The sequence below is a fragment of the Bombina bombina genome, chromosome 1, assembly GCF_027579735.1.
Source record: "Bombina bombina isolate aBomBom1 chromosome 1, aBomBom1.pri, whole genome shotgun sequence".
Taxonomy (NCBI): domain Eukaryota; kingdom Metazoa; phylum Chordata; class Amphibia; order Anura; family Bombinatoridae; genus Bombina; species Bombina bombina.
Window position 1 is genome coordinate 1063842068 of NC_069499.1, and position 25286 is coordinate 1063867353.

General features: G+C 41.0%; 1 protein-coding gene across 1 annotated transcript in view; it reads right to left on the bottom strand.

Moving 5' to 3' along the window:
• NCOA3 (nuclear receptor coactivator 3) overlaps window positions 1-25286 on the bottom strand; it is a 656351-nt gene that overhangs the window by 108746 nt on the left and 522319 nt on the right. The window contains exon 10 of the mRNA XM_053716954.1: window positions 6576-6878. Within this exon, the coding sequence (XP_053572929.1) occupies window positions 6576-6878 (303 nt within the window). The remainder of the gene's footprint in view (window positions 1-6575; window positions 6879-25286) is intronic.

The window sequence follows — 25286 nt, forward strand, 5'->3', positions numbered from 1 at the left end:
ACAAGACAGATACCTAAACAGAAGGCACCACTGCTTGAAGTACTTTTCTCCCAAAAACTTTCCAAGATAATAGTTTAATATCGATGGAATGCATGGGTTCAAACTGAACCCCTTGAAGAACATTGAGAACTAAATTCAAACTCCATGGCGGAGCAATAGGTTTAAACACAGGCTTGATTATGATTAAAGCCTGACAAAAAGACTGAACGTCTGGGACATCCGCCAGACGCTTGTGTAGTAAAATTGACAAAGCAGAAATTTGTCCCTTTAAGGAACTAGCTGATAATCCCTTCTCCAATCCTTCTTGGAGAAAAGACAAAATCCTAGGAATCTTAATCCTACTCCATGAGTAGCCCTTGGATTCACACCAATAAAGATATTTACGCCATATTTTATGGTAACATTTTCTCGTGACAGGCTTGCAAGCCTGAATCAGAGTATCAATGACCGATTCAGAGATTCCCCTCTTAGATAAAACTAAGCGTTCAATCTCCAAGCAGTCAGCTGCAGAGAATTTAGATTTGGATGCTGGAACGGACCTTGAATGAGAAGGTCCTGTCTCAATGGTAGTCTCCACAGAGGCAGAGAGGACATGTCCACTAGATCTGCATACTAAGTCCTGCGTGGCCACGCAGGCGCTATCAGGATTACTGAAGCTCTCTCCCGTTTGATTCTTGCAATCAGACGGGGAAGGAGAGGAAATGGCGGAAACGCATAAGCCAGGCTGAACGACCAAGTTACTGCTAGAGCATCTATCAGTACAGCTTGGGGATCCCTTGACCTGGACCCGTAACGAGGAAGTTTGGCATTCTGATGAGATGCCATCAGATCCAATTTCCGGTGTGCCCCATTGACGGATCAATGATGCGAACACCTCCGGATGAAGTTCCCACTGCCCCGGATGAAAAGTCTGACGACTTAGAAAATCCGCTTCCCAGTTCTCTACTCCTGGGATATAGATTGCTGATAGATGGCAAGAGTGAGCCTCTGCCCATCGGATTATCTTTGAAACCTCTATCATCGCTAGAGAACTCCTTGTTCCCCCTTGATGATTGACATATGCTACAGTCGTGATATTGTCTGACTGGAATCTTATGAATTTGGCCAAAGCCAACTGAGGCCACGCCTGAAGCGCATTGAATATTGCTCTCAGCTCCAGAATATTGATTGGAAGTAGGGACTCCTCCTGAGTCCACACACCCTGAGCTTTTAGGGAATTCCAGACTGCACCCCAGCCCAGAGGCTGGCGTCCGTCGTCACTATTACCCATGCTGGCCTGCGGAAGCACATTCCCTGGAACAGATGATCCGGTGACAACCACCAAAGAAGAGAGTCTCTGGTCTCTTGATCCAGATTGATCTGAGGAGATAAATTTGCATAATGCCCATTCTACTGTCCGAGCATGCACAGCTGCAGTGGTCTCAGATGAAAGCAAGCAAACTGAACGATGTCCATTGCCGCTACCATTAATCCAATGACCTCCATACACTGAGCCACTGATGGCCGAGCAATGGACTGAAGTGCTCGACAAGTATTTAGAATCTTTGACTTTCTGACCTCCGTCAGAAATATTTTCATGTCTACTGAGTCTATCAGAGTTCCCAATAAAGGAACTCTTGTCTGTGGAACTAGTGAACTGTTTTCTACATTCACTTTTCAACCGTGACTTCTTAGAAATGCCAACACGATGTCCGTGTGAGCTTTGGTCAGATAAGTTGATGCCTGGATCAAAATGTCGTCCAGATAAGGCGCCACTGCTATGCCCCGCGGCCTGAGAACCGCCAGAAGGGATCCTAGCACCTTTGTGAAAACTCGGGGAGCTGTGGTCAACCCAAAAGGAAGGGCCACAAACTGATAGTGTTTGTCCAGAAAGGCAAACCTTAGGAACTGATGATGATCCTTGTGGATAGGAATGTGAAGATACGCATCCTTTAGGTCCACTGAGGTCATATATTGACCTTCCTGGATCATTGGCAAAATTGTTCGTATAGTCTCCATCTTGAACGATGGGACTCTGAGAAATTTGTTTAGGCATTTGAGATCTAAAATCGGTCCGAAAGTTCCCTCTTTTTTGGGAACCACGAACAGATTTGAGTAAAACCCTTGTCCCTGTTCTAGTTTTGGAACTGGGCAAACTACTCCCATGGTATTATTTCCTTTAATTCAGACCCGAATAGGGTCTTACCCTTAAAAGGAATATCCAACAGCTTATACTTTGATGACACACCAGCAGACCAAGACTTGAGCCATAATGCTCTACGCGCTAAGATGGCAAAGCCTGCATTTTTTGCCGCTAATTTAGCCATTTGAAAAGCGGCATCTGTAATAAAAGAATTAGCAAGCTTGAGACCCTTAATTCTATCCAAAATATCATCTAATGGGGTCTTAACCTTAAGAGCCTCCTCTAGAGCCTCAAACCAAAAAGCTGCTGCAGTAGTAACTGGAACAATGCAAGCTATCGGTTGTAGAAGAAAATCCTGATGAATAAACGGTTTCTTTAGAAGACCCTCTAATTTTGTTATCCATAGGATCTTTGAAAGCACAACTGTCCTCAATAGGTATAGTTGTACGCTTAGCTAGGGTAGAGATGGCTCCCTCCACTTTAGGGCCCGTCTGCCAAGAGTCCCAAATAGTGTGAGATATGGTAAACATCTTCTTAAAATTAGGAGGGGGAGAGAACGGAATGCCTGGTCTATCCCATTCCTTAGTAACAATGTCCGAAATTCTTTTAGGGACAGGAAAAACATCAGTGTAAGAAGGTACCTCTAGCTATTTGTCCATCTTACACAATTTCTCTGGTGGTATCACAATAGGGTCACAATCATCCAGAGTCGCAAAACCTCCCGGAGTAACAGGTGGAGGTGTTCAAGCCTAAATTCAAAGGACATTATGTCCGAATCTGTCTGAGGCAACACATTTCCTGAATCTGAAAGTTCTCCCTCAGACAGCAATTCCCCGACCCCCAAATCAGAGCACTGTGAGGGTACATCGGAAATGGCCAATAAGGCATCAGAGGGCTCAGTATTTACCTTAATACCTGACCTACTGCATTTACCCTGTAAAACTGGCAGTTTAGACAATACCTCTGTAAGGGTAGTAGACATAACTGCAGCCATATCTTGCAGGGTAAAAGAATTAGATGCACAAGAAAGTACTTGGCGTCGCTTGAGTGGGCGTTAAAGGTTGTGACACTTGGGGAGAATTGGATGGCATAACCTGATTCTCTTCAGACTGAGAATCATCCTTAGACATACTTTTATCACCTAAAATATGTTCTTTGCAGTGTAAAGCCCTTTCAGTACAAAGGGACACTATGTAAGTGGGGGTTCCACAATGGCTTCTAAACACATAGAGCATTGACTTTCTTCAATGTCAGACATGTTGAACAGGCTAGCAATAACCACAAAAGTCGTGAACAAAGTTTATTTATTGAAAAAAACCCACCAATTTGAAAAACCGTACTGCGCCTTTAAGAAGTAAAAAAGCACACAATTTTTCCAAATCTGCTTCAAAATGCTATTAAGTTTACAAATTTAGCATATATCCTTTTTTATTTTATCCTGATATTGCACCACAAGGGACCAATTAACCCTTTATAGGAAAAAACGTTATTACTAAAAAACGTTATGAAACAGCTTAAACAACCCCCTGCACCTCTGTGGCGCCTACCTGCCCTCAGGGGTCTGACAAACGTCTCACTATGACTCCGGGAGACAATCTCTCAGTTATGGCCCAACCGAAGCTGAAGTTTGCTGCCTTCTTGTGAAAATCAACTGCGCATCTGAGGCGTGAAAATTAGGCCCCGCCCATCATATGCGATGTACTCTCAGTCTAAAAAAACGCAAGGAGCGGGACAGAAACTAGCCATGTGGATTTAAGCATCCTAATTGTACAATAAAGCCATGTGGACCGCCAGCACAATGCCCAACATCAGTGATTGTGAACCGTTTGTGCAAATAAAAACGTTATGCTGCCCCAGTGTCTAACCATGCTGCCATCATTTTCTTGCTGCATTTAGCCCCATAACAATTAATACACAGGTATCCAGTAATACCCCTTCTTATGTCTATAGGTTTACTGCTTACCCCTTCCCTCTTGGGAACTATGTCAGCCTGTTCTGAAATATCACAGTCTCTTCAGAAGTAAATTACTGAACATACCTCAATGCTTGTAGCATGAACGTTCCCCACACTGAAGCTTCTCTAGTACTCCTCAGCCATTCTGTGGGAACTCATATGGATCTTAGTGACATCTGCTAAGATCATCAACATCCAGACAGAAATCTTCTTCTATATGCTGCCTGAGGAAAAATAGTACTCACCGGTACCATTTAAAATAAAAAATTCTTGATTGAAGAAACTAAAAACTATCATTTTAACACCTCTTTCACTTTAACTCTTCCTATTACTAGTATAGGCAAAGAGAATGACTGGGGGTGGAGAGAAGGGAGGAGCTATATATAAAGCTCTGCTGTGGTGCTCTTTGTCACTTCCTGTTAGCAGGAGGATAATATCCCACAAGTAAAGGATGAATCCATGGACTCGTCGTATCTAGTAGAAGAAATGTAGCATTTACAAGGTGTTCACGGTCTCTACAAAAGTACTTATCTGCTTTCAGAAAAGTTAATAAATTATTAATGTGTCTTTAAAGGGACAATGTATTCAGTCAAGCAGCTGATGAGAGTTCACTATATTCAAAGCTGCTGCAGGAACGGCCTTTCAAATAGGATGGGTTCTCTCTCTCCTGCCACTGGGAGGTTGATATTTGCTGCAACCTCTTGCAGACATATCTTTTCTATCGCTAATACTGCAGCATAGGTCGCAATTTCAACAGGCAAAAGCAGAGGTTTCCAATGACAAGAGGTAAAGGAGCTATCTGTAAACCATTTAATACACTTCACCAGGTAAAACTGATCACTGGGAACACATTAAAGGGGAGAAAATTGTTCTGTACAATGTCCCTTCAATGCTATTAAAGGAACAGTTGACTCCAAAAAATGTATTGTTTAAAAAGATAATCCCTTTATTGCCCATTCCCCAGTTTTGCACAACCAACACAGTTATATTAATATACATTTAACCTCTGTGATTACCTTGTATCTTAGCCTCTTTTGACAGCCCCCTGATCACCTGTTTATTATATTTTGACTCGCATTTTAGCCAATTAGTCATCCGAAACCCACGTGCATGAGCACAATGTTATCTATATGTCTAACATGAACTAGCAGTCTCCTGTTGTGAAAAGCTAATAAAAAAGCATGTGACAAAAGGCTGTCTGGTAGTGGCTTAGTATCAGGCATTTAGAGGCTTAAACGTTATAAAGTATATTAATATAACAATGTTGGTTGTGCAAAGCTGGGGAGTGGTTAGTAAAGGCGTTATCTATCTTTTTGAACAATAACACTTTGTGTTGATTGTCGCTTTCTGGCAACATCTATTTTCACAAGTTCATCTACACTGATTACTTCTGACATATGAAGGTAATTTTCTTTGTTTAATTATCATCACTTATAAAACAAAAAAAACGAGAAGATAGATGAATACAGAAGCACAAAACAGATGATTGCAGTTTTAAACATGGACTCCCTACTCACATACTTGTCTAATGGAGGAAGGCAAACAGCAAGATCTGAGATGCTTAAAAATAAACAGAAAAAAACAAAAAACTTTGCAAGACTCTCACTTAGCAATCTTATATTCTTCAAATATCCATACAGTATCTAGCTACACACTGATTTAAAGGAATATTAAAGGGACAGTCTAGTCCAAAATAAACGCATGATTATGATAGCGAATGTAATTTTAAACAATTTTCCAATTTACTTTTATCAACAATTTTGCTTTGTACTCTTGGTATTCTTAGTTGAAAGCTAAACCTAGGAGGTTAATATGCCAATTTCTATGCCTTTGAAGGGCATTTTGACAATTTTTCACCACTTGAGGGTGTTAGTTCATGTGTTTCATATTGATAACACTGTGCTCATGTATGTGGAGTTCAGGGGAGCTAGCTCTGATTGGCTAAAATGGATGTCTGCCAAAAGTACTGAAATAAGGGGGCAGTCTGCAGAGGCTTAGATAGAAGGTAATCACAGAGGTAAAAAGTGCCTTTATATAACTGTGTTGATTGTGCAAAACTAGTGAATGGGTAATAAAGGGATTATCTATCTTTTTAAACAATAAAAATTGTGGTGTAGACTGTCCCTTTAAACCCAAATTTTTCTAATTTACTCCTATTAGCAATTTTTCCTCATTCTCTTGGTATCTTTATTTGAAAATGCAAGAATGCAAGCTCAGGAGCCGGGCCATTTTTGGTTCAGCACCTGGGTAGCACTTGCTGATTTGTGGCTACATTTAGCTAACAATCAGAAAGTGCTAACGAGGTGGGCTGGTTCCTAACCTTTACATTCATGCTATTCAAATAAAGATACCAAGAGAACGAAGAAAAATTGATAACAGGCGTAAAATAGATAGTTGATTAAAATTGCCTGCTCTATCTGAATCATGAAATAAAAAATGTGGGTTTCATATATCCCTTTAAACAATAGAAAAGGACAAACTTGGAATTGAAGTACTTACCTGTTGCCCCTGAAGCCTTTGCTGCAGCTGCATTCTCAGCTGTTTTGGGATGTTTGTCCGAGGTCTCATAAGGTTGGCCCGTGGGTGCATACCCTGTAGTGGAAAACTGCCCTGTTGTTGACTCATTTGATTCATCATGGAGTTAAAAGGTGGGTGTTGTCCCTGTATGTTGCTAAAATTGCCTGCTTGCATGGCAGATCCCTGTCCGGTGTATGGTTGACCATACATGGGAGGCTTTTGGTCGAGAAGTACTGGGGACTCTTGTGTCTGGAAGGAATCTGGCTGTGGCGACATAGACTGTCCCTTGATGTAAAAATAAATAAATACGTACATTTACCATCCAGTCGCAACCGTATATATTTTAATATAGGAAAGGGAAGACATACATAGTATTGTCTAGGCCAGGGATGGGGAGCATTGGCACTCCTGATGTTTCAGAACTACATTACCCATAATGCTTAGGCACTATGAAGTCAAGTTGAGCATCATGGGAAATATAGTTCTAAAACATCTGGAGGCAGCCAGGTTGTTGCAAATGTTGTATTTAAACCATTATATAGTGTGAGTTAAAGAGCAGCATTAAAGACTGACAGAGGCAGGAATGTAAAAGTAGGAGAGAAAACAGATTTTTATACGCGCCATTCTGAATTGCAGTACATGAAGCAGATAATTTTCATGATCAGTGGGTTAATAACAGACACGACTTAGAAAAGGGCAGACATTTAAACAAGAAATCCCTCCCAGTCCACTTCACCCTCCTTCCAGTTTTAATAGCTAGCCATATAAAAGTTTTGCAGAGAGGGGTTTTGTATGCTGTCCCTGAGAACATGAAGAATAGGATTAAAAGGGATATGAATCCCAAAAAAAATATTTTTTCATTTAGACAGCATACAATTTTAAAAATATTTGCTTTGTTTCCTTGGTATTCTTTGTTGAAGAGATGCCTAGGTTGGTGTCTGGAACACTACATGGCAGGAAATGGTGCAGCCATCTAGTGCACATGGAAATAGAGAACATTCTTGCAAACCTAATGCCATATAGTGCGCCAGACATGTGCATGCTTATGAGCTTTTGTTGCTGCTTTGAAACAAAAGATAATTAAATGACTTTATTGCGCTTCATGTCCCTTTAACAAGGAGTATAAAATATAGCTACAAAAGCAGTGAGTTATCTGAAGGTATATCATGGAGGTCTGGTGCTCAACACTAGAGCTTTAAGAAGCACAAGCAGGATATAGAATTAAACAGCCACTTGACACAACTGCTCAATACTCCTGAAAGCTTGCAACATGAGGAAGGGCTGTGTCCTGAAACGTGTGTGTTTTGTAGGACAATGTGGCTGAATAGTAATCTGAGGGTTTAGTGTCTTTCGAACATTATTTTTCAGATAATTTATAGCCGCCCCTCATTAGCCTCAGCATGAAAACTTTGAAAAGAAGGAAACAAAGGATAACAAGCTTAAAACATGGTGGTACCCACTTTATAAAAAAATAAAACTTAATACTTATTTCCTAAGTATTAAAACAATTAAAGGGACACTGAATCCAAATTTTTTCTTTCATGATTCAGATAGAGCATGCAATTTTAAGCAACTTTCTAATTTACTCCTATTATCATTTTTTCTTCGTTCTCTTGCTATATTTATTTGAAAAAGAAGGCATCTAAGCTATTTGTTTCTTTCAGACCCTTGGAAAGCATTTGTTCATTGGTGGATAAATTTATCCACCAATCAGCAAGAACAACCCAGGTTGTTCACCAAAAATGGGCCGGCATCTAAACTTGCATTCTTGCATTTCAAATAAAGATACCAAGAGAATGAAGAAAATTTGATAATAGGAGTAAATTAAACAGTTGCTTAAAATTGCATGCTCTATCTGAACCACGAAAGAAAAAAATTGGGTTCAGTGTCCCTTTATAGTAAAAATATAATTTAAGATTACATGACAAATTAATTTATTTCATGGTGGTAAGAGTCCACAATCCATTAATCCTTGGGATTATACTACTGGCCACTAGGAGGAGTCAAAGATTCCAAAACTCCAAAGCCCTTAAAACCCCCCCCCACATTACTGGAACATAGTCTGACATATAGCCAAGCTGGAAAAGAAGATGGTATGAAAAGAAAATAAGAGCAATAAAAAAGGAGCAGGGGAAGAGGTGCATACTCAAACTGCGGACAGAAAAAAAAAAACAGAAAAAAAAAAAAATAGAAAAAAATTGGGTGCCGAGAGTCCATTACTTCTGAGAAATAATACCCAAGCTGTGAAGTCCATGAGTAATCTGGGGGGGGACCAGATTTATACTATTACAAAAATATTGGATACGTTTTTGTTTTAAATTTTAGTTTTTCAATGCAGAAAAAAAATACAATAAATATTAAATGATCAATAATAGCTGCCTGAGCAAGAGGCTAATAAAACGGCAGTAGCTGTTTGACCCTTTTTGGAACCAGAAAAATGAATAAACAAGCTAAAAGAATATAAAAAATTCTTAGTAGACTGCAAAACGGAACTTCAAAGTTCTGACAACATACAAATAACGGAGAAGTTCTTTCTTAATATACTTTGGATTAGGACAAAGAGAGAACAATCATCTCACGATAAATGTTAACAGAAGAAACCACCGCACAAAAGGTCAAACAGTTCTCAAAACTGCCTTATGCTAAAGGAAAAGATAAGGATGCTCACAACAAAGAGCAGACAAATCAAACTTCTAGCAGAAATAGCCAAAACAAAAAAAAACTTCCAGGACAAAAGATGAATTTCTAAAACATACATGGGTTCAAACCTGAAAAACTCTGAAAACCAAATAAGATTCCATGGAGGTGAAATTGGGTAATAACAGGATTAATCATGACTAAGGCGTGGATATAATTCAGAATATTCAGCAATCTTCTAGTAAAACAAGACAGAAAGAGCAAAGATCTGACCCTAAAAAGAACTAGCAAATAACCATTCTGAAGAAATTGAAGAATTCTAGGAATTTTAAAAGGGTTCCAACTGAACCCATATTCTACACACACCAGGAAATAAAAACCTAAAGCTTGTGATAAACCATTCTTCTCACAGGTTTACGGGCCTGAACCAAGATGACAGAAACAGAAAAACCTATCCATCTTAAAACTAAGGATTCCATTTCCAAGCAATCAATCTTAAATATTATAAATCATGATGAAAAAGAACGGACTTTGAGACAGTAGGTCATGACAGAAGAACCAGCCACGAAGGACAACTGGACATCTGCACACCAAGTGCTACAAAGCCAAGCTGGAGCAATCTTGATTACTGATGATAACACCTGCTTGATCTAGGCTATTACACTTGGTAGCAGAACAAGAGGCGGAAAATTTAAGCCAGACAAAACAACCAAGTAGCTATTAGAGTACCCACAAACTCCTGAAGATCCCTAGACCTTGCAAAATATCTGGGGAGGTCTTTGTTTAAACGAGAAGCCCTCAGATTAATTTCCGGAAGACACCATAGGTCTATAATCTGACTGGAGACTTCCAGATGAAGAGACCATTCTCCTGGATGTAGGGATTGATGACTGAGAAAGTCAGAATTTGGGAAACATCCCTGATCGCTAGTTTCCCCTTGTAATTGATGTGAGCCACTGCTGTAAAATTGTAATCACATACCAAGAAATAAAGTTTTTCAAACCCCTATGAAAAACCTTTGTCACAGGATTACAGGCCTGAATCAAGGTCTCAACAACAGTAATCAGAAAAAAAAATCTTTCAGTCTAAAAACTAAGCATTCAATATTTAAGCCATCAAGTGAAAAACAGCCCTTGAGACAGAAGGTTGTGTCACAGAGGCAGAGACCACAGAGGACAATCTGCAAACCAAGATCTCCAAGCGGAAACAATTAAAATTACTTTTGATGCTTCCTGCTTGATCCTGACTATCAATCTTGACAACAGAACAAGAGGTGGAAAGATGTAACCCAGACAAAACAACCAAGGAGCTATTAGGACAACAACAAACTCTGCGAGAGGTTCACCGAATAATTTAAAATATCTGGGGAGCTTGTTGTTCAACCAAGAAGTCATCAGATCCATTTCTGGAAGACCCATTAATCCACAATCTGATAGAAAACTTCCAAATGAAGAAAGTACTCTGAAGAGCCCTGAAGATTGCACTAAGTAACAGAACATTTATAGGTATCCTCATCGCCTGAGGAGACCAAACTCCCTGCACTCCAACCTAAAAGACTAAGCGTTAAGATCACAGTACAATTTGGATGAACGAAAATGCTCCTAGAACAAAGTAGTATTTATTAATCCGCCAAAAATAAATATAAAAAAAAAAATTGGTAATAGTCTTGCTCAGAAATCCAGAAGGATTTACTGAGAAACAGGAGTATGATCCATGCATCGATGACGCTGCTATAAAAGCTTTTTATAAAACCGAGCAAATGGAATAGCATCTGATGTTGCTATCATCAGACCTAATACCTCCATGCAAAGAACAACAAAGACAAAAAAGAACTGAAGATTAGAACATGCTGAGTGTAACTTCCGTCTCCTCTGGTCTGTCAAAGATCGTCTCAGTGACCAAGTCTATAATGAAACCTAGGAATATAATCCTGGTATGAAAGAGAACTCTTTGGAAAATTGATTCTCAATCCATGCTCTTGAACAAACAACAGTTTCTGTTGGTATGAGTTACCGCTAAATGGAGAGATATTTCTGGAAAAGAAAACATGTAAACACGATGAGCTCTTATTAGGGACCAAAGCGTTCCCAAAATGTTTGAAAAAATTCTGGGAGCAGTAGCTAGACCAAAAAGGAAGAAAAAAAAAAAAAAAAAAAAGGCTTCTCCAGGAATGCAAATCTGTGAAACTGATGATGATCCCTGTGGATAGGGATATGGAGATAAGACCCAACAAATCTATTATACATATAAACTGCCCTTTATAACAAGAGGTAGAATAGTCTCCATCTTAAAAGAAGGAACCCTGAGAAACTTGTTTAAAGTCTTAAAATACAGAACAGCCTTATTAGTCCCCTCCTTCCTGTAAACAATGAAGAGGCTGAAATAAAACCCCTGACCTTTTTTCAACCTTGGAACTGGGACTATTATTTTCATAGATTTCAGATTTAAGCCTAAATGAAAGAATGCTTTTTACAGGATTCTTTGGAACATAAAACGGAAGAAACCTTCCCCTGGGAGACCTAGATTTGAAACCAAATCTATATCCCTGGGAAAAAATATTCAGAATCCATGGATCTTAATCAGATTGAAAGCAACCCCACTTAAAAATGCGTAATCTGACCCCTACCAGAGGTTCTGGATGAGGGCCTGTACCTTTATAATGACTAAGAGGAGGCAGGTTTCTTAAACTGTTAAGAATTTAAATTTGGCCCTGTTTCTGAGTGTAAAGAGGAGGACTTTAGGTTCCGAGACTGACTAAAAACAAAATTTATGCTTACCTGATAAATTTCTTTCTTTCCGGACATGGAGAGTCCACAACGTCATTCCAATTACTAGTGGGATATTCAACTCCTGGCCAGCAGGAGAGGCAAAGAGCACCCCAGCAAAGCTATTAATTGTATATTCCCTCACCCATAACCCCCAGTCATTCAGCCGAAGGAAATGGAGAAAGAAGAAACACAAAGGTGAAAAAGGTGCCTGAGGGTTACTAAAAAAAACTGCCGAATTATAATTAAAGAGAGGCCGGGTCGTGGACCCCATGTCCGTAAAGAAAGAAATTTATCACATAAGCATACATTTTGTCTTCTTTACTAAGACATGGAGAGTCCACAACTTCATTCCAATTACTAGTGGGAACCAATACCCAAGCTAGAGGATACGGAATGAACAGGGAGGGTGAAAAAGGCAGGAGGACCTAAACAGAAAGCACCATCGCTTGAAGAATCTTTCTCCCAAAAGAAGCCTCAGCCGAGGCTAAAGAATCAAATTTGTAGAATTTGGAAAAAATATACAAAGAGGACCATGTTGCCGCCTTGCAAATCAGTTCCAAAGCCCTAGTGGAAAGAGCAGTAATTCTCTCAGGAGGCTGCTGTCCAGCAGTCCCATAAGTCAAACGAATGATACTTCTTAACCAGAAGGAAAGAGTAGAATAAGTGGCCTTTACGCTTTCCAGAGAAAACAAGAAAAAGGGCAGAAGATTGCCAAAAATCTTTAGTAGCTTGAAGGTAAAACTTTAGAGCTGAAAGTTCAGAAACTCTGCAAGTAGAAGAAAAAGGAGAAACAAAACCTTCCAAGATAACAACTTTATATCAACAACATGTCTCGGCTCAAACAGAGCCTGCTGCCAAACTAGGTTAAGGCTCCAAGGAGGAGCAACGGGTTTAAAAGCAGGCCTGATTCTGACCAAGGCCTGAACAAAAGCTTGAACATCTGGTAACTCTGCCAGACGTTTGTTCAAAAGGATAGAAAACAGAAATCTGATCGACAAACCTTTCTCCAGGTCATCCTGAAGAAAATAATCCTCACCCAACTCCAAGAAAAACTTTTAGCTTTACACCAAAAAAGGTATTTACGCCATACCTTATGGTAAATGTTAACTAGTAACAGGATTACGAGCCTAAAGCTTAGAATCAATGACTGCCTCCGAAAAAATTGGTCTAAACAGAACTAGCCATTCAATCTCCAAGCAGTCAGCTTCAGAGAATCTAGATTAGGATGGAGAAATGGACCCTGAATTAGAAGGTCCTTCCTCAGAGGTAACCTCCAAGGTAGAAGAGATGACATCCTCACCAGATCTGCAAACCAGATCCTGTGAGGCCAGACAGGAGCTATTTTTTTTTTGGTTTAAAAAGCTTTATTAAGAACGAAAATATAACAAACAAGGTAAGCATCATATTGCAAACTGTAAAACTCTCATACAATGCAAATAAAATGTATATAATGTCCATGCTCTAGTCCTCTTTCCGGTGCCAGCCCGAGAGAGGCCGGAAGGGCTCCGCGCCCTGTCAGGTATAGGAACATAGTACAAACAAGTATGCAAAAACAAAAGTGCATCAGCACAACAATAGAGTAACTGCATCACCAACATATTGAAAATTAATGTATAGTGGAGGCGATGGGGGGGGGGGGGGGAGAGACTGAAAAGTGGTGTGTCCGTCAATCGTCGTCCCTAGTGTTACTGGACTGGGCGTATAACCTCCCTTTGGTGTGGTCTGTCAGGTAAACCTAAAGTGATTAGATTCTGAATCATGAATTTGTTGTGGATTTAGAGTGTGGTGAGAGACCACATCTCCCCCGTCTGTGCCTAGTGGACCCAGATCTCTCACCTGTCCCCACGGCTACGGTCTGATGAGTATGTCCCCACTCCATCACCCTAATTTGTGGAGTGGTTGCCCCCATCCTCCCAGGCTGACAATATTAGCTTGTACATGTCAATAGTGCCCTGCATTAAGTGGTGATATCAATCGAGGTGAAGTAATGTGGTAACTTGTTGTTTCCAGTCTGTCAGTGTTGGGACCACTCGAGACTTCCAGTTTTAAGGAATTAAGATTTTTGCACTATTTAGCATAGACATTAGCAGTGCTTTATGTTCCTTTCTGTCGATTTTGGGTAATGATACAGGAGAATCTAGGGGTCATTGGGTAAAGCAGTGTTATTCAACCAGTGTGCCGTGGCACAATAGTGTGCCGTGAGAGATCCTCAGGTGTGCGGCGGCAGACTGACAACAGAGCGGGGGTGTCCCTCTTTCAAATTTTGAAATATTGGTAGGTATGTGACAGGCTCATCAGGCATCATTTACAACCATGACATTGACATTCATTCACAGACAATCATTATGATTGCTTGTGACTGAATGTCAATATGTCATGTATAGTTTGTAGGAGGCATGGCATGACAGCACAGTACAGTGTGTGTATATATATATATATATATATATATATATATATATATATATATATATGTATATGTATATATATATATATATATATCCTGTATTAGGCTACAATGTGTGATTTTGTAAAATTTTGGGATGGTGGTGTGCCACAGGATTTTTTAATGTAAAAAAGTGTGCCACGGCAAAAAAAGGTTGCAAATCACTGGGGTAAAGAATATCCCAGGATGTATTTTATATGGGAAAGAATCTCAGTCCAGTATGTGTCAAGTTTGGGACAGTCCCACCAGATGTGTGTAAATGAGCCTTCCCCGCCACAAGCCCTCCAGCATTTCCCTGAAGTCGATCTGTATATGTGCTGTAGTCTGACGGGGTGAGTTACCACCTAGAGAGGAGTTTGTAATTTGACTCTTGAATTCTGGCAGAAATTGATGATTTTTATGTGGTTTGAAAGACTATCTGCCATTCCTGATATGTGATATCTGTGTTCATTTCCCTTTCCCATGCTTAAACATAGGAAGGGAGAGTATGTGTGTCTCCGGGTAAGAGAAGCTTATATAATTTTGAAATTGCATGTTGTGTGTTTTTTTTTTGTAAACAAAGGGCTTCGAATGAGGATTTTGGTCTTGTAAGGTCTTGTTTATGCTGGTGCGTAGATATGTAGTGAGCAATTTGGGCGTGAGTGAACCAGTTTATTGGGACATTGGGTAGCTGTTCCTGTATGTCCCCGAGCTTCTTAAGATTGTGCTCATCTGTTATTGCTGAGAACACTCTCTCTCCTATGCATATGGCTCGGTTTAATCTTATTTCTCTAAAATCCCAGGGCAACTCTGGGTTATTGCATATAGGAGTGAGTGGCAAAGTGAGGCTGGATATGTGTGTCGGAGTATTTAGAATCTTATCCCAATTTTGAAAAAAGTCTAGTAGTAGAGGATAGTCTGTCACTACCTTTGGTCTGTGTCTCGTATTGAGCCAAGCTGTCAGGATGTCACAGTCAAGTTGGACCCACTCTTTATTTGGATCGTTTTGGCACCAGTCTATGTAATGTAATCGCCTGCTTGTATGTAGCAATATGTGGTACCCCCAACCCTCCTCTGTCTTTTGGGAAGTGTAGCGAACCCCTCGCTACCCTGGGTTTAACCACTCTCCAGATGTACTGATCTATAAGCCTTTGTATCCTATCTAAATAATGTATTGGAAGAGGTATAGGTGTGGTTTGGAGTAGATAAAGTAGTCTGGGTAGGACATTCATCTTCACTACATTGATACGTCCCAGCCAGGAAATGGATTTATTTCTCCAGCTGGACAGATCCGTGACCAGGCTGTTTTCCAACTTTTTGTAGTTGGCTTGAAAAACTTCCTGAGGATCTGGTGACAGGTATATTCCCAGATATTTCATCTTTCTCTGTTGCCGCTTTAAAGGGCAGTTTTGCAGAAGTTTAGTCAACTGTTCAGGTTTGTAGGTAATGTTTAGGAATTCAGATTTACTCAGATTAAAATGAAAGTCCGAAACCTTGCCAAATTCATCAAAAGTCTCCAGTGCTTTGGGTATGGAAAAATTTATGTCAGAAAGGGTGAGTAAGACGTCGTCAGCGTATGGTGCTAGCTTGTGCTCACATGATTTAGTGTGGATATCTTTAATTTGTCCGTTTGATCGAATTGATTGTGCTAAAGCCTAATGGCAAATAACACGGGCGACAGTGGGCACCCTTGTCTCGTCCCATTTTGAATGCTAAATTTATCAGAAAGAATGCCATTTACCTTAACCTGGGCGGTTGGTTTACTGTAGAGAGAAAAAATTTGTGCTATGAAGGATTAACTAAAATTAATTTTAGCCAGGGTCGCCCGCAGAAACTGCCAGCGCACCCTGTCAAATGTTTTTTCAGCGTCTTTTGAAACTAACGCTAGTGGGATATGATGGGCTTGTGCGTGTGCCATAAGCTTATTAATCTCGGGATTCCCTACCGGGTATGAAGCCCACTTGGTTAGGATGAATTAAAGGGACAGTATACTGTAAAATAGTTTTTCCCTTAATGTGTTTACAATTGCTTTTTTACCAACTACAGAGTAAAAAATGTATGAAAATTAGCTTTTAAGGTTTATTTCTGTATATAAAAGCTCTGATTTTGTGTTTTGAAGCCACAGCCTAATAAAATAGGTTGAGCTTGTAGGTATAATCAGATCTCATTACTGTATCACATTGTGCACATATACCTGCTTCTTCATCTTATATCTGTCCTTAAAATAATCACCAATACTTTGAGAGAACAATGGAAAATCAACATTTTACTACCTTATCTCTGCTTTATCACACTGGGAGTGTAATTTCTTCTGCTGGCTGTGTTTACAAAACTTATCTATAGCTGGTACGCGCGGCCACAAACTTTCAGAATAGGTGGGGATACCACATGCTAAATTAACAATTTCAAATGCCAATATAAGGGTAAAGAAGCTACTTGTAAACAATTTAATACACTCCAGCAGGTAAAGTGGATAATTGGGAACAAATTAAAGGGGAGAAAATTTTTGAGTAAACTGTCCCTTTAAGGCTGGAAGAAATGTATTTATCCTATTAGCTAATATTTTGGCGTATATCTTTATGTCCGAATTGAGAAATGAAATGGGTCTAAAATTCTCAGGTCTATCAGGGGTCTTGCCTTGTTTCGGGAGGACTGTGATATGTGCTTCTAGCAACCGTTCCGAGAAACCTCCCTCTTTCAGGGAGGTGAGGGGTTGTAGGAGATAATGCATAAATGTCTTATAGTATTTTACACCTAATCCATCAGGGCCTGGGCTTTTCCCATTAGGCATGCTCTTGATGGAAAGTTTAGTTTCCTCAATAGTAATGGGTGCTTCTAGGAGTTCTGAGTCTTTCCTGTTCAATTTATTGAGAGGGAGATTGGCTAGATATTGGTCTATGTCCTCCTGCCCACTATCGTTGTCTAGATTATACAGCTTTTCATAGTACAATCTAAAGGTCTCGGCAATGTTTTTACTATCTTTGTGTGTTGTGCCTGTCTTATCTACTATGGTGTGCACATATGTATTCAATTGTTTACGTTTGAGGGCTTTCGCCAGTGATGAGCCTGCTTTGTTATTGAGTAGGCTTTTGTAAGGTGGGTGTGCAGGTCGTTTCTGGCCTGCGTAAGGGACTTCAATATGGAGAAGGAAGAAGGATGTTGTTTGTGTTCCTTTTCCCAGTATCTAATCTGGGCTAGAGTAGAATTTAAAAATTGACTATTATTTCTGTTGTCTCTTGTCTTGTGTTTGATAATTTCCCCCTTTACTACACATTTGTGGGCTTCCCATAGTGTTGTGTGAGAGGTGACGTCACTTGTGTTTTCCCTAAAGTAGTGTTCTAGAGTTGTGTCAATGTCTGACCTAATCAGTGGGTTATCCAGCATTGTTTCATCTAACCTCCATATAAAGGGTGTTGTAGGCATGGATGGCCATGTGATTTTACATTGTACTGGGGCATGGTCAGACCAGGTGAGGGGTAATATAGTGGAACTGTCTATCATAGATAGACCTAGTTGGTCGCTCAGAATATAGTCTATTCTAGAATATGTGTGATGTGGGTGGGAATAGAAAGTGTAGTTTTGTTTGTTTGGATGTATAGTTCTCCATATGTCATGTAATCTTAAAAGTTGGACCTGCGTGTTTATGGCTTTAAAAGTTTGTTTCGGTATGCAGGACATTCCAGCAGAAGTGTCAATTGTGGGATCTAATGGTAGATTAAAGTCACCCCCAGGAAAAGTATGCCCTTCGTGTGTTTGAGCAATAATTGAGATACTTGCTTAAAAACTATATGTTGACCCGGGTTTGGGAGGTATATATTTGCAAAAGTTACAGGATTGTTGTATAGGAGGCCAGAAATTATGATGTACCTGCCGTTTGGATCTTTAAGTGTATGAGTGGGTGCAAAGTTAATTGAATTACTAAATAGGATCCCTACTCTGCACTTGTTTTCCTTCCCTGATACCAAATAGGCTGATTTGTATCTCTGATGGAGAAATGCTGGTTCCTTCCCGATTTGAAAGTGGGTCTCCTGAATAAAGAGTATATCCCCTGAAGCATGATGTAATTGGCGAAAGGCTATTGACCGTTTCTCCGGGCTGTTCAAACTCTTTGCGTTAATAGAGATCAGCGTAAGTGACCTTGTGTTAGGTTCAGAATCAGTTGCCATTATTGTAAAGCGAGTCAGTTAATTGTGTGTTTTATGTGGGAAGTGAGTAATGGCGCTTGTTATCGTGTGTAGTCACCGTCTTTAAAGGAGAGTTGTCAGGAAGAGAGTCTGTTCTCTGGACACTGAAGCTCCCTGTATGTGAAGCACTTATGTGAGCAGTAACCTATAGTTCTCCAGTTGTATGCAAATACTCTAAATACAGTTCTAAACCAATATCAGGAAAATACTGTTAAGTAAATGTTAGTAAAAGAAACAACAAACAAAATTCTCTAGAACAAATAAAAAAGTAGGTGGGTAGTATCCCACATCTGCAATCCCATAAAAGAATGTTAAACATTTATATTGAAGATAAACTTACAACCTGTAGCCTTTTTATGAAAAGTTCAGAGTCCCATCAGGGGGCAGCTGCAGACTAGTCCGTACCCCCAATGGTGTCTGTGCCACCGATAGCAGCGGCCGGTTGAGAGCTGGTCCTTGTCCCTGCGGTTCTCCCTTGGCGGCAAGCTGTTTCCTCTTGGAAAAGTGAGGTGTTCCGTTGTATCTTGGTGGTTTGACTCTGTAGGTTTAATAGTAATCCGCAAAGTTTCGCAAAAACGTGGCAAGTCTTCTTGAGATCTGTATATGGCGGTTGTGTCTCCTTTAGTGGCGATGATGCTCACTGGGAAACCCCATCTGTATTGAATGTTTTGGTCTCTTAGAGTCGTGGTGATATAGCTAAGATCTCTCCTCTTCTGTAAGGTGGTGGGGCTTAAATCTGCAAAGATTTGGATTCTATTTCCCGCGTGTGTTAAGTCCTTCTGTCTGGCATGCTTCATTATATCCTCTTTGTCTTTGAAATGCAGAAGTTTTAGAATGACATCTCTCGGGGGTGCCTTTGGGGGTGGTTTGGCACGTAATGCTCTGTGGGCCCTCTCTATGTTTATATCTGGTGCCCCTTCATCTCCCTTGAGGGTCTGGAATAGGCTCTGGAGGCACCCCTTCAAAGCCGATGGTTGTATGCTTTCAGGGATACCCCTAATGCGGAGGTTGTTCCTCCTTCCCCGGTTATCCAAATCATCTACTTTTTCAAGTAGGTGGTGAATTGTTTCTTCTTGTTCGTATGCCAGACGAGACACATGCTGACTGTCATTGAAGGTGGTGTTGTGGTTCTCTTCCAGATTTGTGACTCTTTGTACAACCTTTGTTAGATCTTTCTTTAGCTACCCGTACCATTTTTTTTTACCTCTGACATCATTTCTTTGACATCATCTTTAGTGCAGAGCGATTTCAAGTGCTCTTTAGTGATGTCTGCAGGATTTGTTCTGCATGTCTACTCTTTGTGTATTCTGGTTTAACGCGTCAGCAGATGAGAGTTGGTTAGAGTCTGATTGTTTAAGTAATTTTGCATTGTTCGGGTGGTAGATGGAGTATCTGGCTTATGTGATCTTTTACCTGGCATGTCCAGGTTGTATATCTGAGGGATTCCCCCACCCCAGGTAAGTTAGGTAGTCAGGAGCTCTCTGTGATGTTTTATTTACTCTCCCTGCTACTACAGCGTGTTTTCTTTGCTGCAGTACCCTGCACCGATCCGCCTGCTACACTATACAGAGTCTTGTCCTGGCGTCTTTAGGGGTCTTTTCAGTGCCTACAAATGTTTCCAGCACCCATACTTTTTTAAAGTCCAAATGCAGGCCAAAGCTGTCCTATTAGGGGCTTATATGTTGTGGATAAAATAGTGTCCAATATTATGTAGTTCCTCCAATGTGTTTATAAGCGTGGTGGCAAGGGCCCTTTATAACTGGCTGTAAGCGGATATTTATTAACATAGGGCCAGCAATAAATTCCCCCACTTCAGGTAGCTGCAATATGGTGCACAGCCTATAAAGTCCCCAGCACTAGCATATACCTCCTGTGCCGATATGTTTAATGTCCACAAAAATGTATCTTCTTTGGGAGCAAGCGGATTACATTTAAGACAGTGCCCTGCTATGAAAAAGTCCCCCTGGATGAACAAGCGTGACAGTGCTGGACTGCGCAGGTCAGAAAGTGTGGTGCTTGAGCTCACCGATCACTCGGAGCCAACAGTGCAGATTCTTTGCTTTTTCAAGCTTACCGCGTTAGTCGCCTGCTTCTCCAACCATCCGGATCCCTGCTGCTCCAAAATCTAGGTGCGTGCAAGGTCCGCCAAAATGGCGCGGCTTCTCTGTACTGATGCGTGGATCTGACTATGCAGGGAGTCTGCCCGAGGTGTTAGCGGTCCGCAGCGTCTTTTTTTTTTTCAGTCTCAGACTCCGGTGTGCCTTGCACCCTGACAGGAACTGCTTAGATGGATGTATGTGCTAGTTTTGCCGGAATTAACAGATGTGGGCCTAGGAGCTATTCTTTTACACAAACATCTCTCTAAGCGGCCAAGCTCCACCCCCCGAACAGGAGCTATTAAGATCACAGATGCTTTCTCCTGCTTGATACGAGCAATGACTCTTGGAAGGAGAGCAAACCGAGGAAACAGGTATGCTAGACCGAAATCCCATGGAAACGCCAGGGCATCTATCAGGGCGGCCTGAAGATCTCTTGACCTTGAACCGTACTTTGGAAGCTTGGCATTTTGACGAGACGCCATCAAATCCAACTCTGGTACCCCCCACATGAGGATTATCTTAAAGAACACTTCCGGAATGAGAGCCCACTCCCCGGGATGAAAATTCTGTCTGCAAAGAAAATCCACCTCCCAATTGTCCACTCCTGGAATGTGGATGGAAGATAGACAATCATGAGCTTCCACCCACTGCAGAATGTGAACCTTCATAGCCAAGAAGCTCTGAATTCCTCCCTGGTGGTTGATGAAAGCCACTGAGATGTTGTCCGTCTGACTGGAATCTGACTAAAGATAACTGAGGCCAAGCTGTCAAGGCATTGAAGATTGCTCTCAACTCCAAGATGTTTATGGGAAGAAAGGACTCTTTCTGAGAATGCAGGCCCTGAGTCTTCAGAGAACCCCAAACAGCTCTCCAGTCTGGCCTCAGGAAACAAGTGCCTTTATATAGATTTTCCTGAGAAATCCACCACGAGAGAGTCTCTTGATAAGGGGTCCAGATTTATCCTCTGCAAAAGATCTAAATGGTATCCGTTCCATTGACGGAGTATTGAAAGTTGCAGTGGTCGCAGATGAAACCGAGCAAAAGGAATGATGTCCATGGAAGCTACCATCAGACCAAACACATCCATGCATTAAGCCACTGATGGACAAAGGGAGACAGGAGGGAAAGGCAAGAAGCCAGAAGTTTAAATTTTCTGACGTCCGTCAGGAAAATCTTCATGGACAGAGAATCTATGACTGTTCCTTGGAAAATCACTCTTGTAGATGGAACTAGAGAACTCTTTTCCAGATTCACTTTCCACCCTTGGGAACGTAGAAAAAACAACGTCTCATATGAGTTTTTGTTAGTTGAAAGATGACGCCTGAACCAAGATGTTGACTAGAAAAGGCGCCACTGCAATTCCCTGGCATCTGATCACTGCCAATAGAGCCCCTAGAACTTTTGAGAATACTCTGGGAGCCGTGGCAAGACCAAATGGAAGTGCAACAAACTGGAAATGCTTGTCCAGAAAGGCAAACCTCATGAATGGAGATGATCCTTGACGGGAACAAGAAGATACGCGTCCTTCTGGTCTATGGTTGTCAAGAACTGACCTTCCCGAACCGGGGAAAGAATGGAACGAATAGTATCCATCTTAAAGGACAGAACTCTGAGGAACTTGTAGAGGCACTGTAGGGCTAAGGAGGAACGGAAAGTTCCCTATCTTTTGGAAACCGCCAAAACATTTTTGACCGATGGAACCCTGAGATTTTAATAAAATTCTTGACCCTGTTCCTCCACGGGAACTAGAACAATCACTTTCAGGGAAGACGGGTCCTTCACTCAGATTAAGAAGACCACTCTTAGTCTGGACTGCAGAAAAACTAAACCTGCCCCTGGAGAAGACCTGAACCCTATTTTGTATCCTAGGAATACTATTTTCCTGGTCCCAGAATCTGGGAATTCTTCCTAACCTGAGAAAGGAAATATCCCTTTAATATTGCAAGCTGCAATCACAGATAAAATTATAAACAAGGCTTTGAACTTTGATCCCAACTAGGATCGGTTCTAAAGTATTCACTTCAGAAACTATACCAGACAAAACATTGCTCCAATAAGCTGCAGAGTCCGCACCCGCAGCAATACTTGTGAATGAATGACATTGAAAACTCCTGAGAAAGCTATGAGCTACCAATCCATGGGATCCCAGAAGAATAACCATCCTCAACATACAATATATAGGATAGAACCCGAAGTCAAAGACCGATGAACCTGATCAGAAAGGATGATGTCATAGGCATTGGATAAAGAAAAATATTGCATGTACATCGAACAAGGTAAGCGACATCTTAGTGACCTAAGATCACATAATATAAAAATGTTATGCATGGGACAAAGCATTATGTCAGACATCAGAAGATAATACCTCAATGTGAGATAAAGTAATACTTTAGTCCCCAAACTAAACTAAGTAAACCTAACAAAACAAATTAGGTCCCAAGATCAGTTAAGCAAAATATATAAGAAATATATATATATATATATATATTTAATCCAGTATAGAAGAAAAAACAGAATTTATGTTTACCTGATAAATTACTTTCTCCAACGGTGTGTCCGGTCCACGGCGTCATCCTTACTTGTGGGATATTCTCTTCCCCAACAGGAAATGGCAAAGAGCCCAGCAAAGCTGGTCACATGATCCCTCCTAGGCTCCGCCTTCCCCAGTCATTCGACCGACGTAAAGGAGGAATATTTGCATAGGAGAAATCATATGATACCGTGGTGACTGTAGTTAAAGAAAATAAATCATCAGACCTGATTAAAAAACCAGGGCGGGCCGTGGACCGGACACACCGTTGGAGAAAGTAATTTATCAGGTAAACATAAATTCTGTTTTCTCCAACATAGGTGTGTCCGGTCCACGGCGTCATCCTTACTTGTGGGAACCAATACCAAAGCTTTAGGACATGGATGATGGGAGGGAGCAAATCAGGTCACCTAGATGGAAGGCACCACGGTTTGCAAAACCTTTCTCCCAAAAATAGCCTCAGAAGAAGCAAAAGTATCAAATTTGTAAAATTTGGTAAAGGTGTGCAGTGAACCAAGTCGCTGCCTTACATATCTGATCAACAGAAGCCTCGTTCTTAAAGGCCCATGTGGAAGCCACGGCCCTAGTGGAATGAGCTGTGATTCTTTCAGGAGGCTGCCGTCCGGCAGTCTCATAAGCCAATCTGATGATGCTTTTAAGCCAAAAAGATAGAGAGGTAGAAGTTGCTTTTTGACCTCTCCTTTTACCAGAATAAACAACAAACAAGGAAGATGTTTGTCTGAAATCCTTTGTAGCATCTAAATAGAATTTTAGAGCACGGACAACGTCCAAATTGTGTAACAAACGTTCCTTCTATGAAACTGGATTCGGACACAAAGAAGGTACAACTATCTCCTGGTTAATATTTTTGTTGGAAACAACCTTCGGAAGAAAACCAGGCTCAGTACGTAAAAACCACCTTATCTGCATGGACCAGATAGGGCGGAGAACACTGCAGAGCAGATAACTCAGAAACTCTTCTAGCGGAAGAAATTGCAACCTAAAACAAAACTTTCCAAGATAATAACTTAATATCTATGGAATGTAAGGGTTCAAACGGAACCCCTTGAAGAACTGAAAGAACTAGATTAAGACTCCAGAGCCTGAACAAACGCTTAAACGTCTGGCACAGCTGCCAGCCTTTTGTGAAGTAAAACAGATAAAGCAGAGATCTGTCCCTTCAGAGAACTCGCAGAAAATCCTTTCTCCAAACCTTCTTGTAGAAAGGAAAGAATCTTAGGAATTTTTATCTTGTTCCATGGGAATCCTTTAGATTCACACCAACAGATATATTTTTTCCATATATTATGGTAAATTTTTCTAGTTACAGGCTTTCTAGCCTGAATAAGAGTATCTATTACAGAATCTGAAAACCCACGCTTTGATAAAATCAAGCGTTCAAACTCCAAGCAGTCAGTTGGAGGAAAACCAGATTCGGATGTTCGAATGGACCCTGAATAAGAAGGTCCTGTCTCAAAGGTAGCTTCCATGGTGGAGCCGATGACACATTCACCAGGTCTGCATACCAAGTCCTGCGTGGCCACACAGGAACTATCAAGGTCACCGAAGCCCTCCCCAGATTGAACCTGGCTACCAGCCTGGGAATGAGAGGAAACGGTGGGAATACATAAGCTAGGTTGAAGATCCAAGGTGCTACTATTGTATCCAATAGAGTCGCCTTGGGATCCCTGGATTTGGACCCGTAACAAGGGACCATGAAGTTCTGACGAGAGGCCATCAGAACCAAGTCTGGAATGCCCCATAATTGAGTTATTTGGGCAAAGATTTCCAGATGGAGTTCCCACTCCCCCGGATGCTCCTCCATCGCCAGGGAACTCCTTGTTACCCCCTGATGGTTGATATATGTAACAGTCGTCATGATGACTGATTGAAACCTTATGAATTTGGCCTTTGCTAGTCGAGGCCAAGCCTTGAGAGCATTGAATATCGCTCTCAGTTCCATTATGTTTATCGGGAGAAGAGAGTCTTCCCGAAACCATAGACCCTGAGTTTTCAGGGGTTCCCAGACCGCGCCCCAGCCCACCAGACTGGC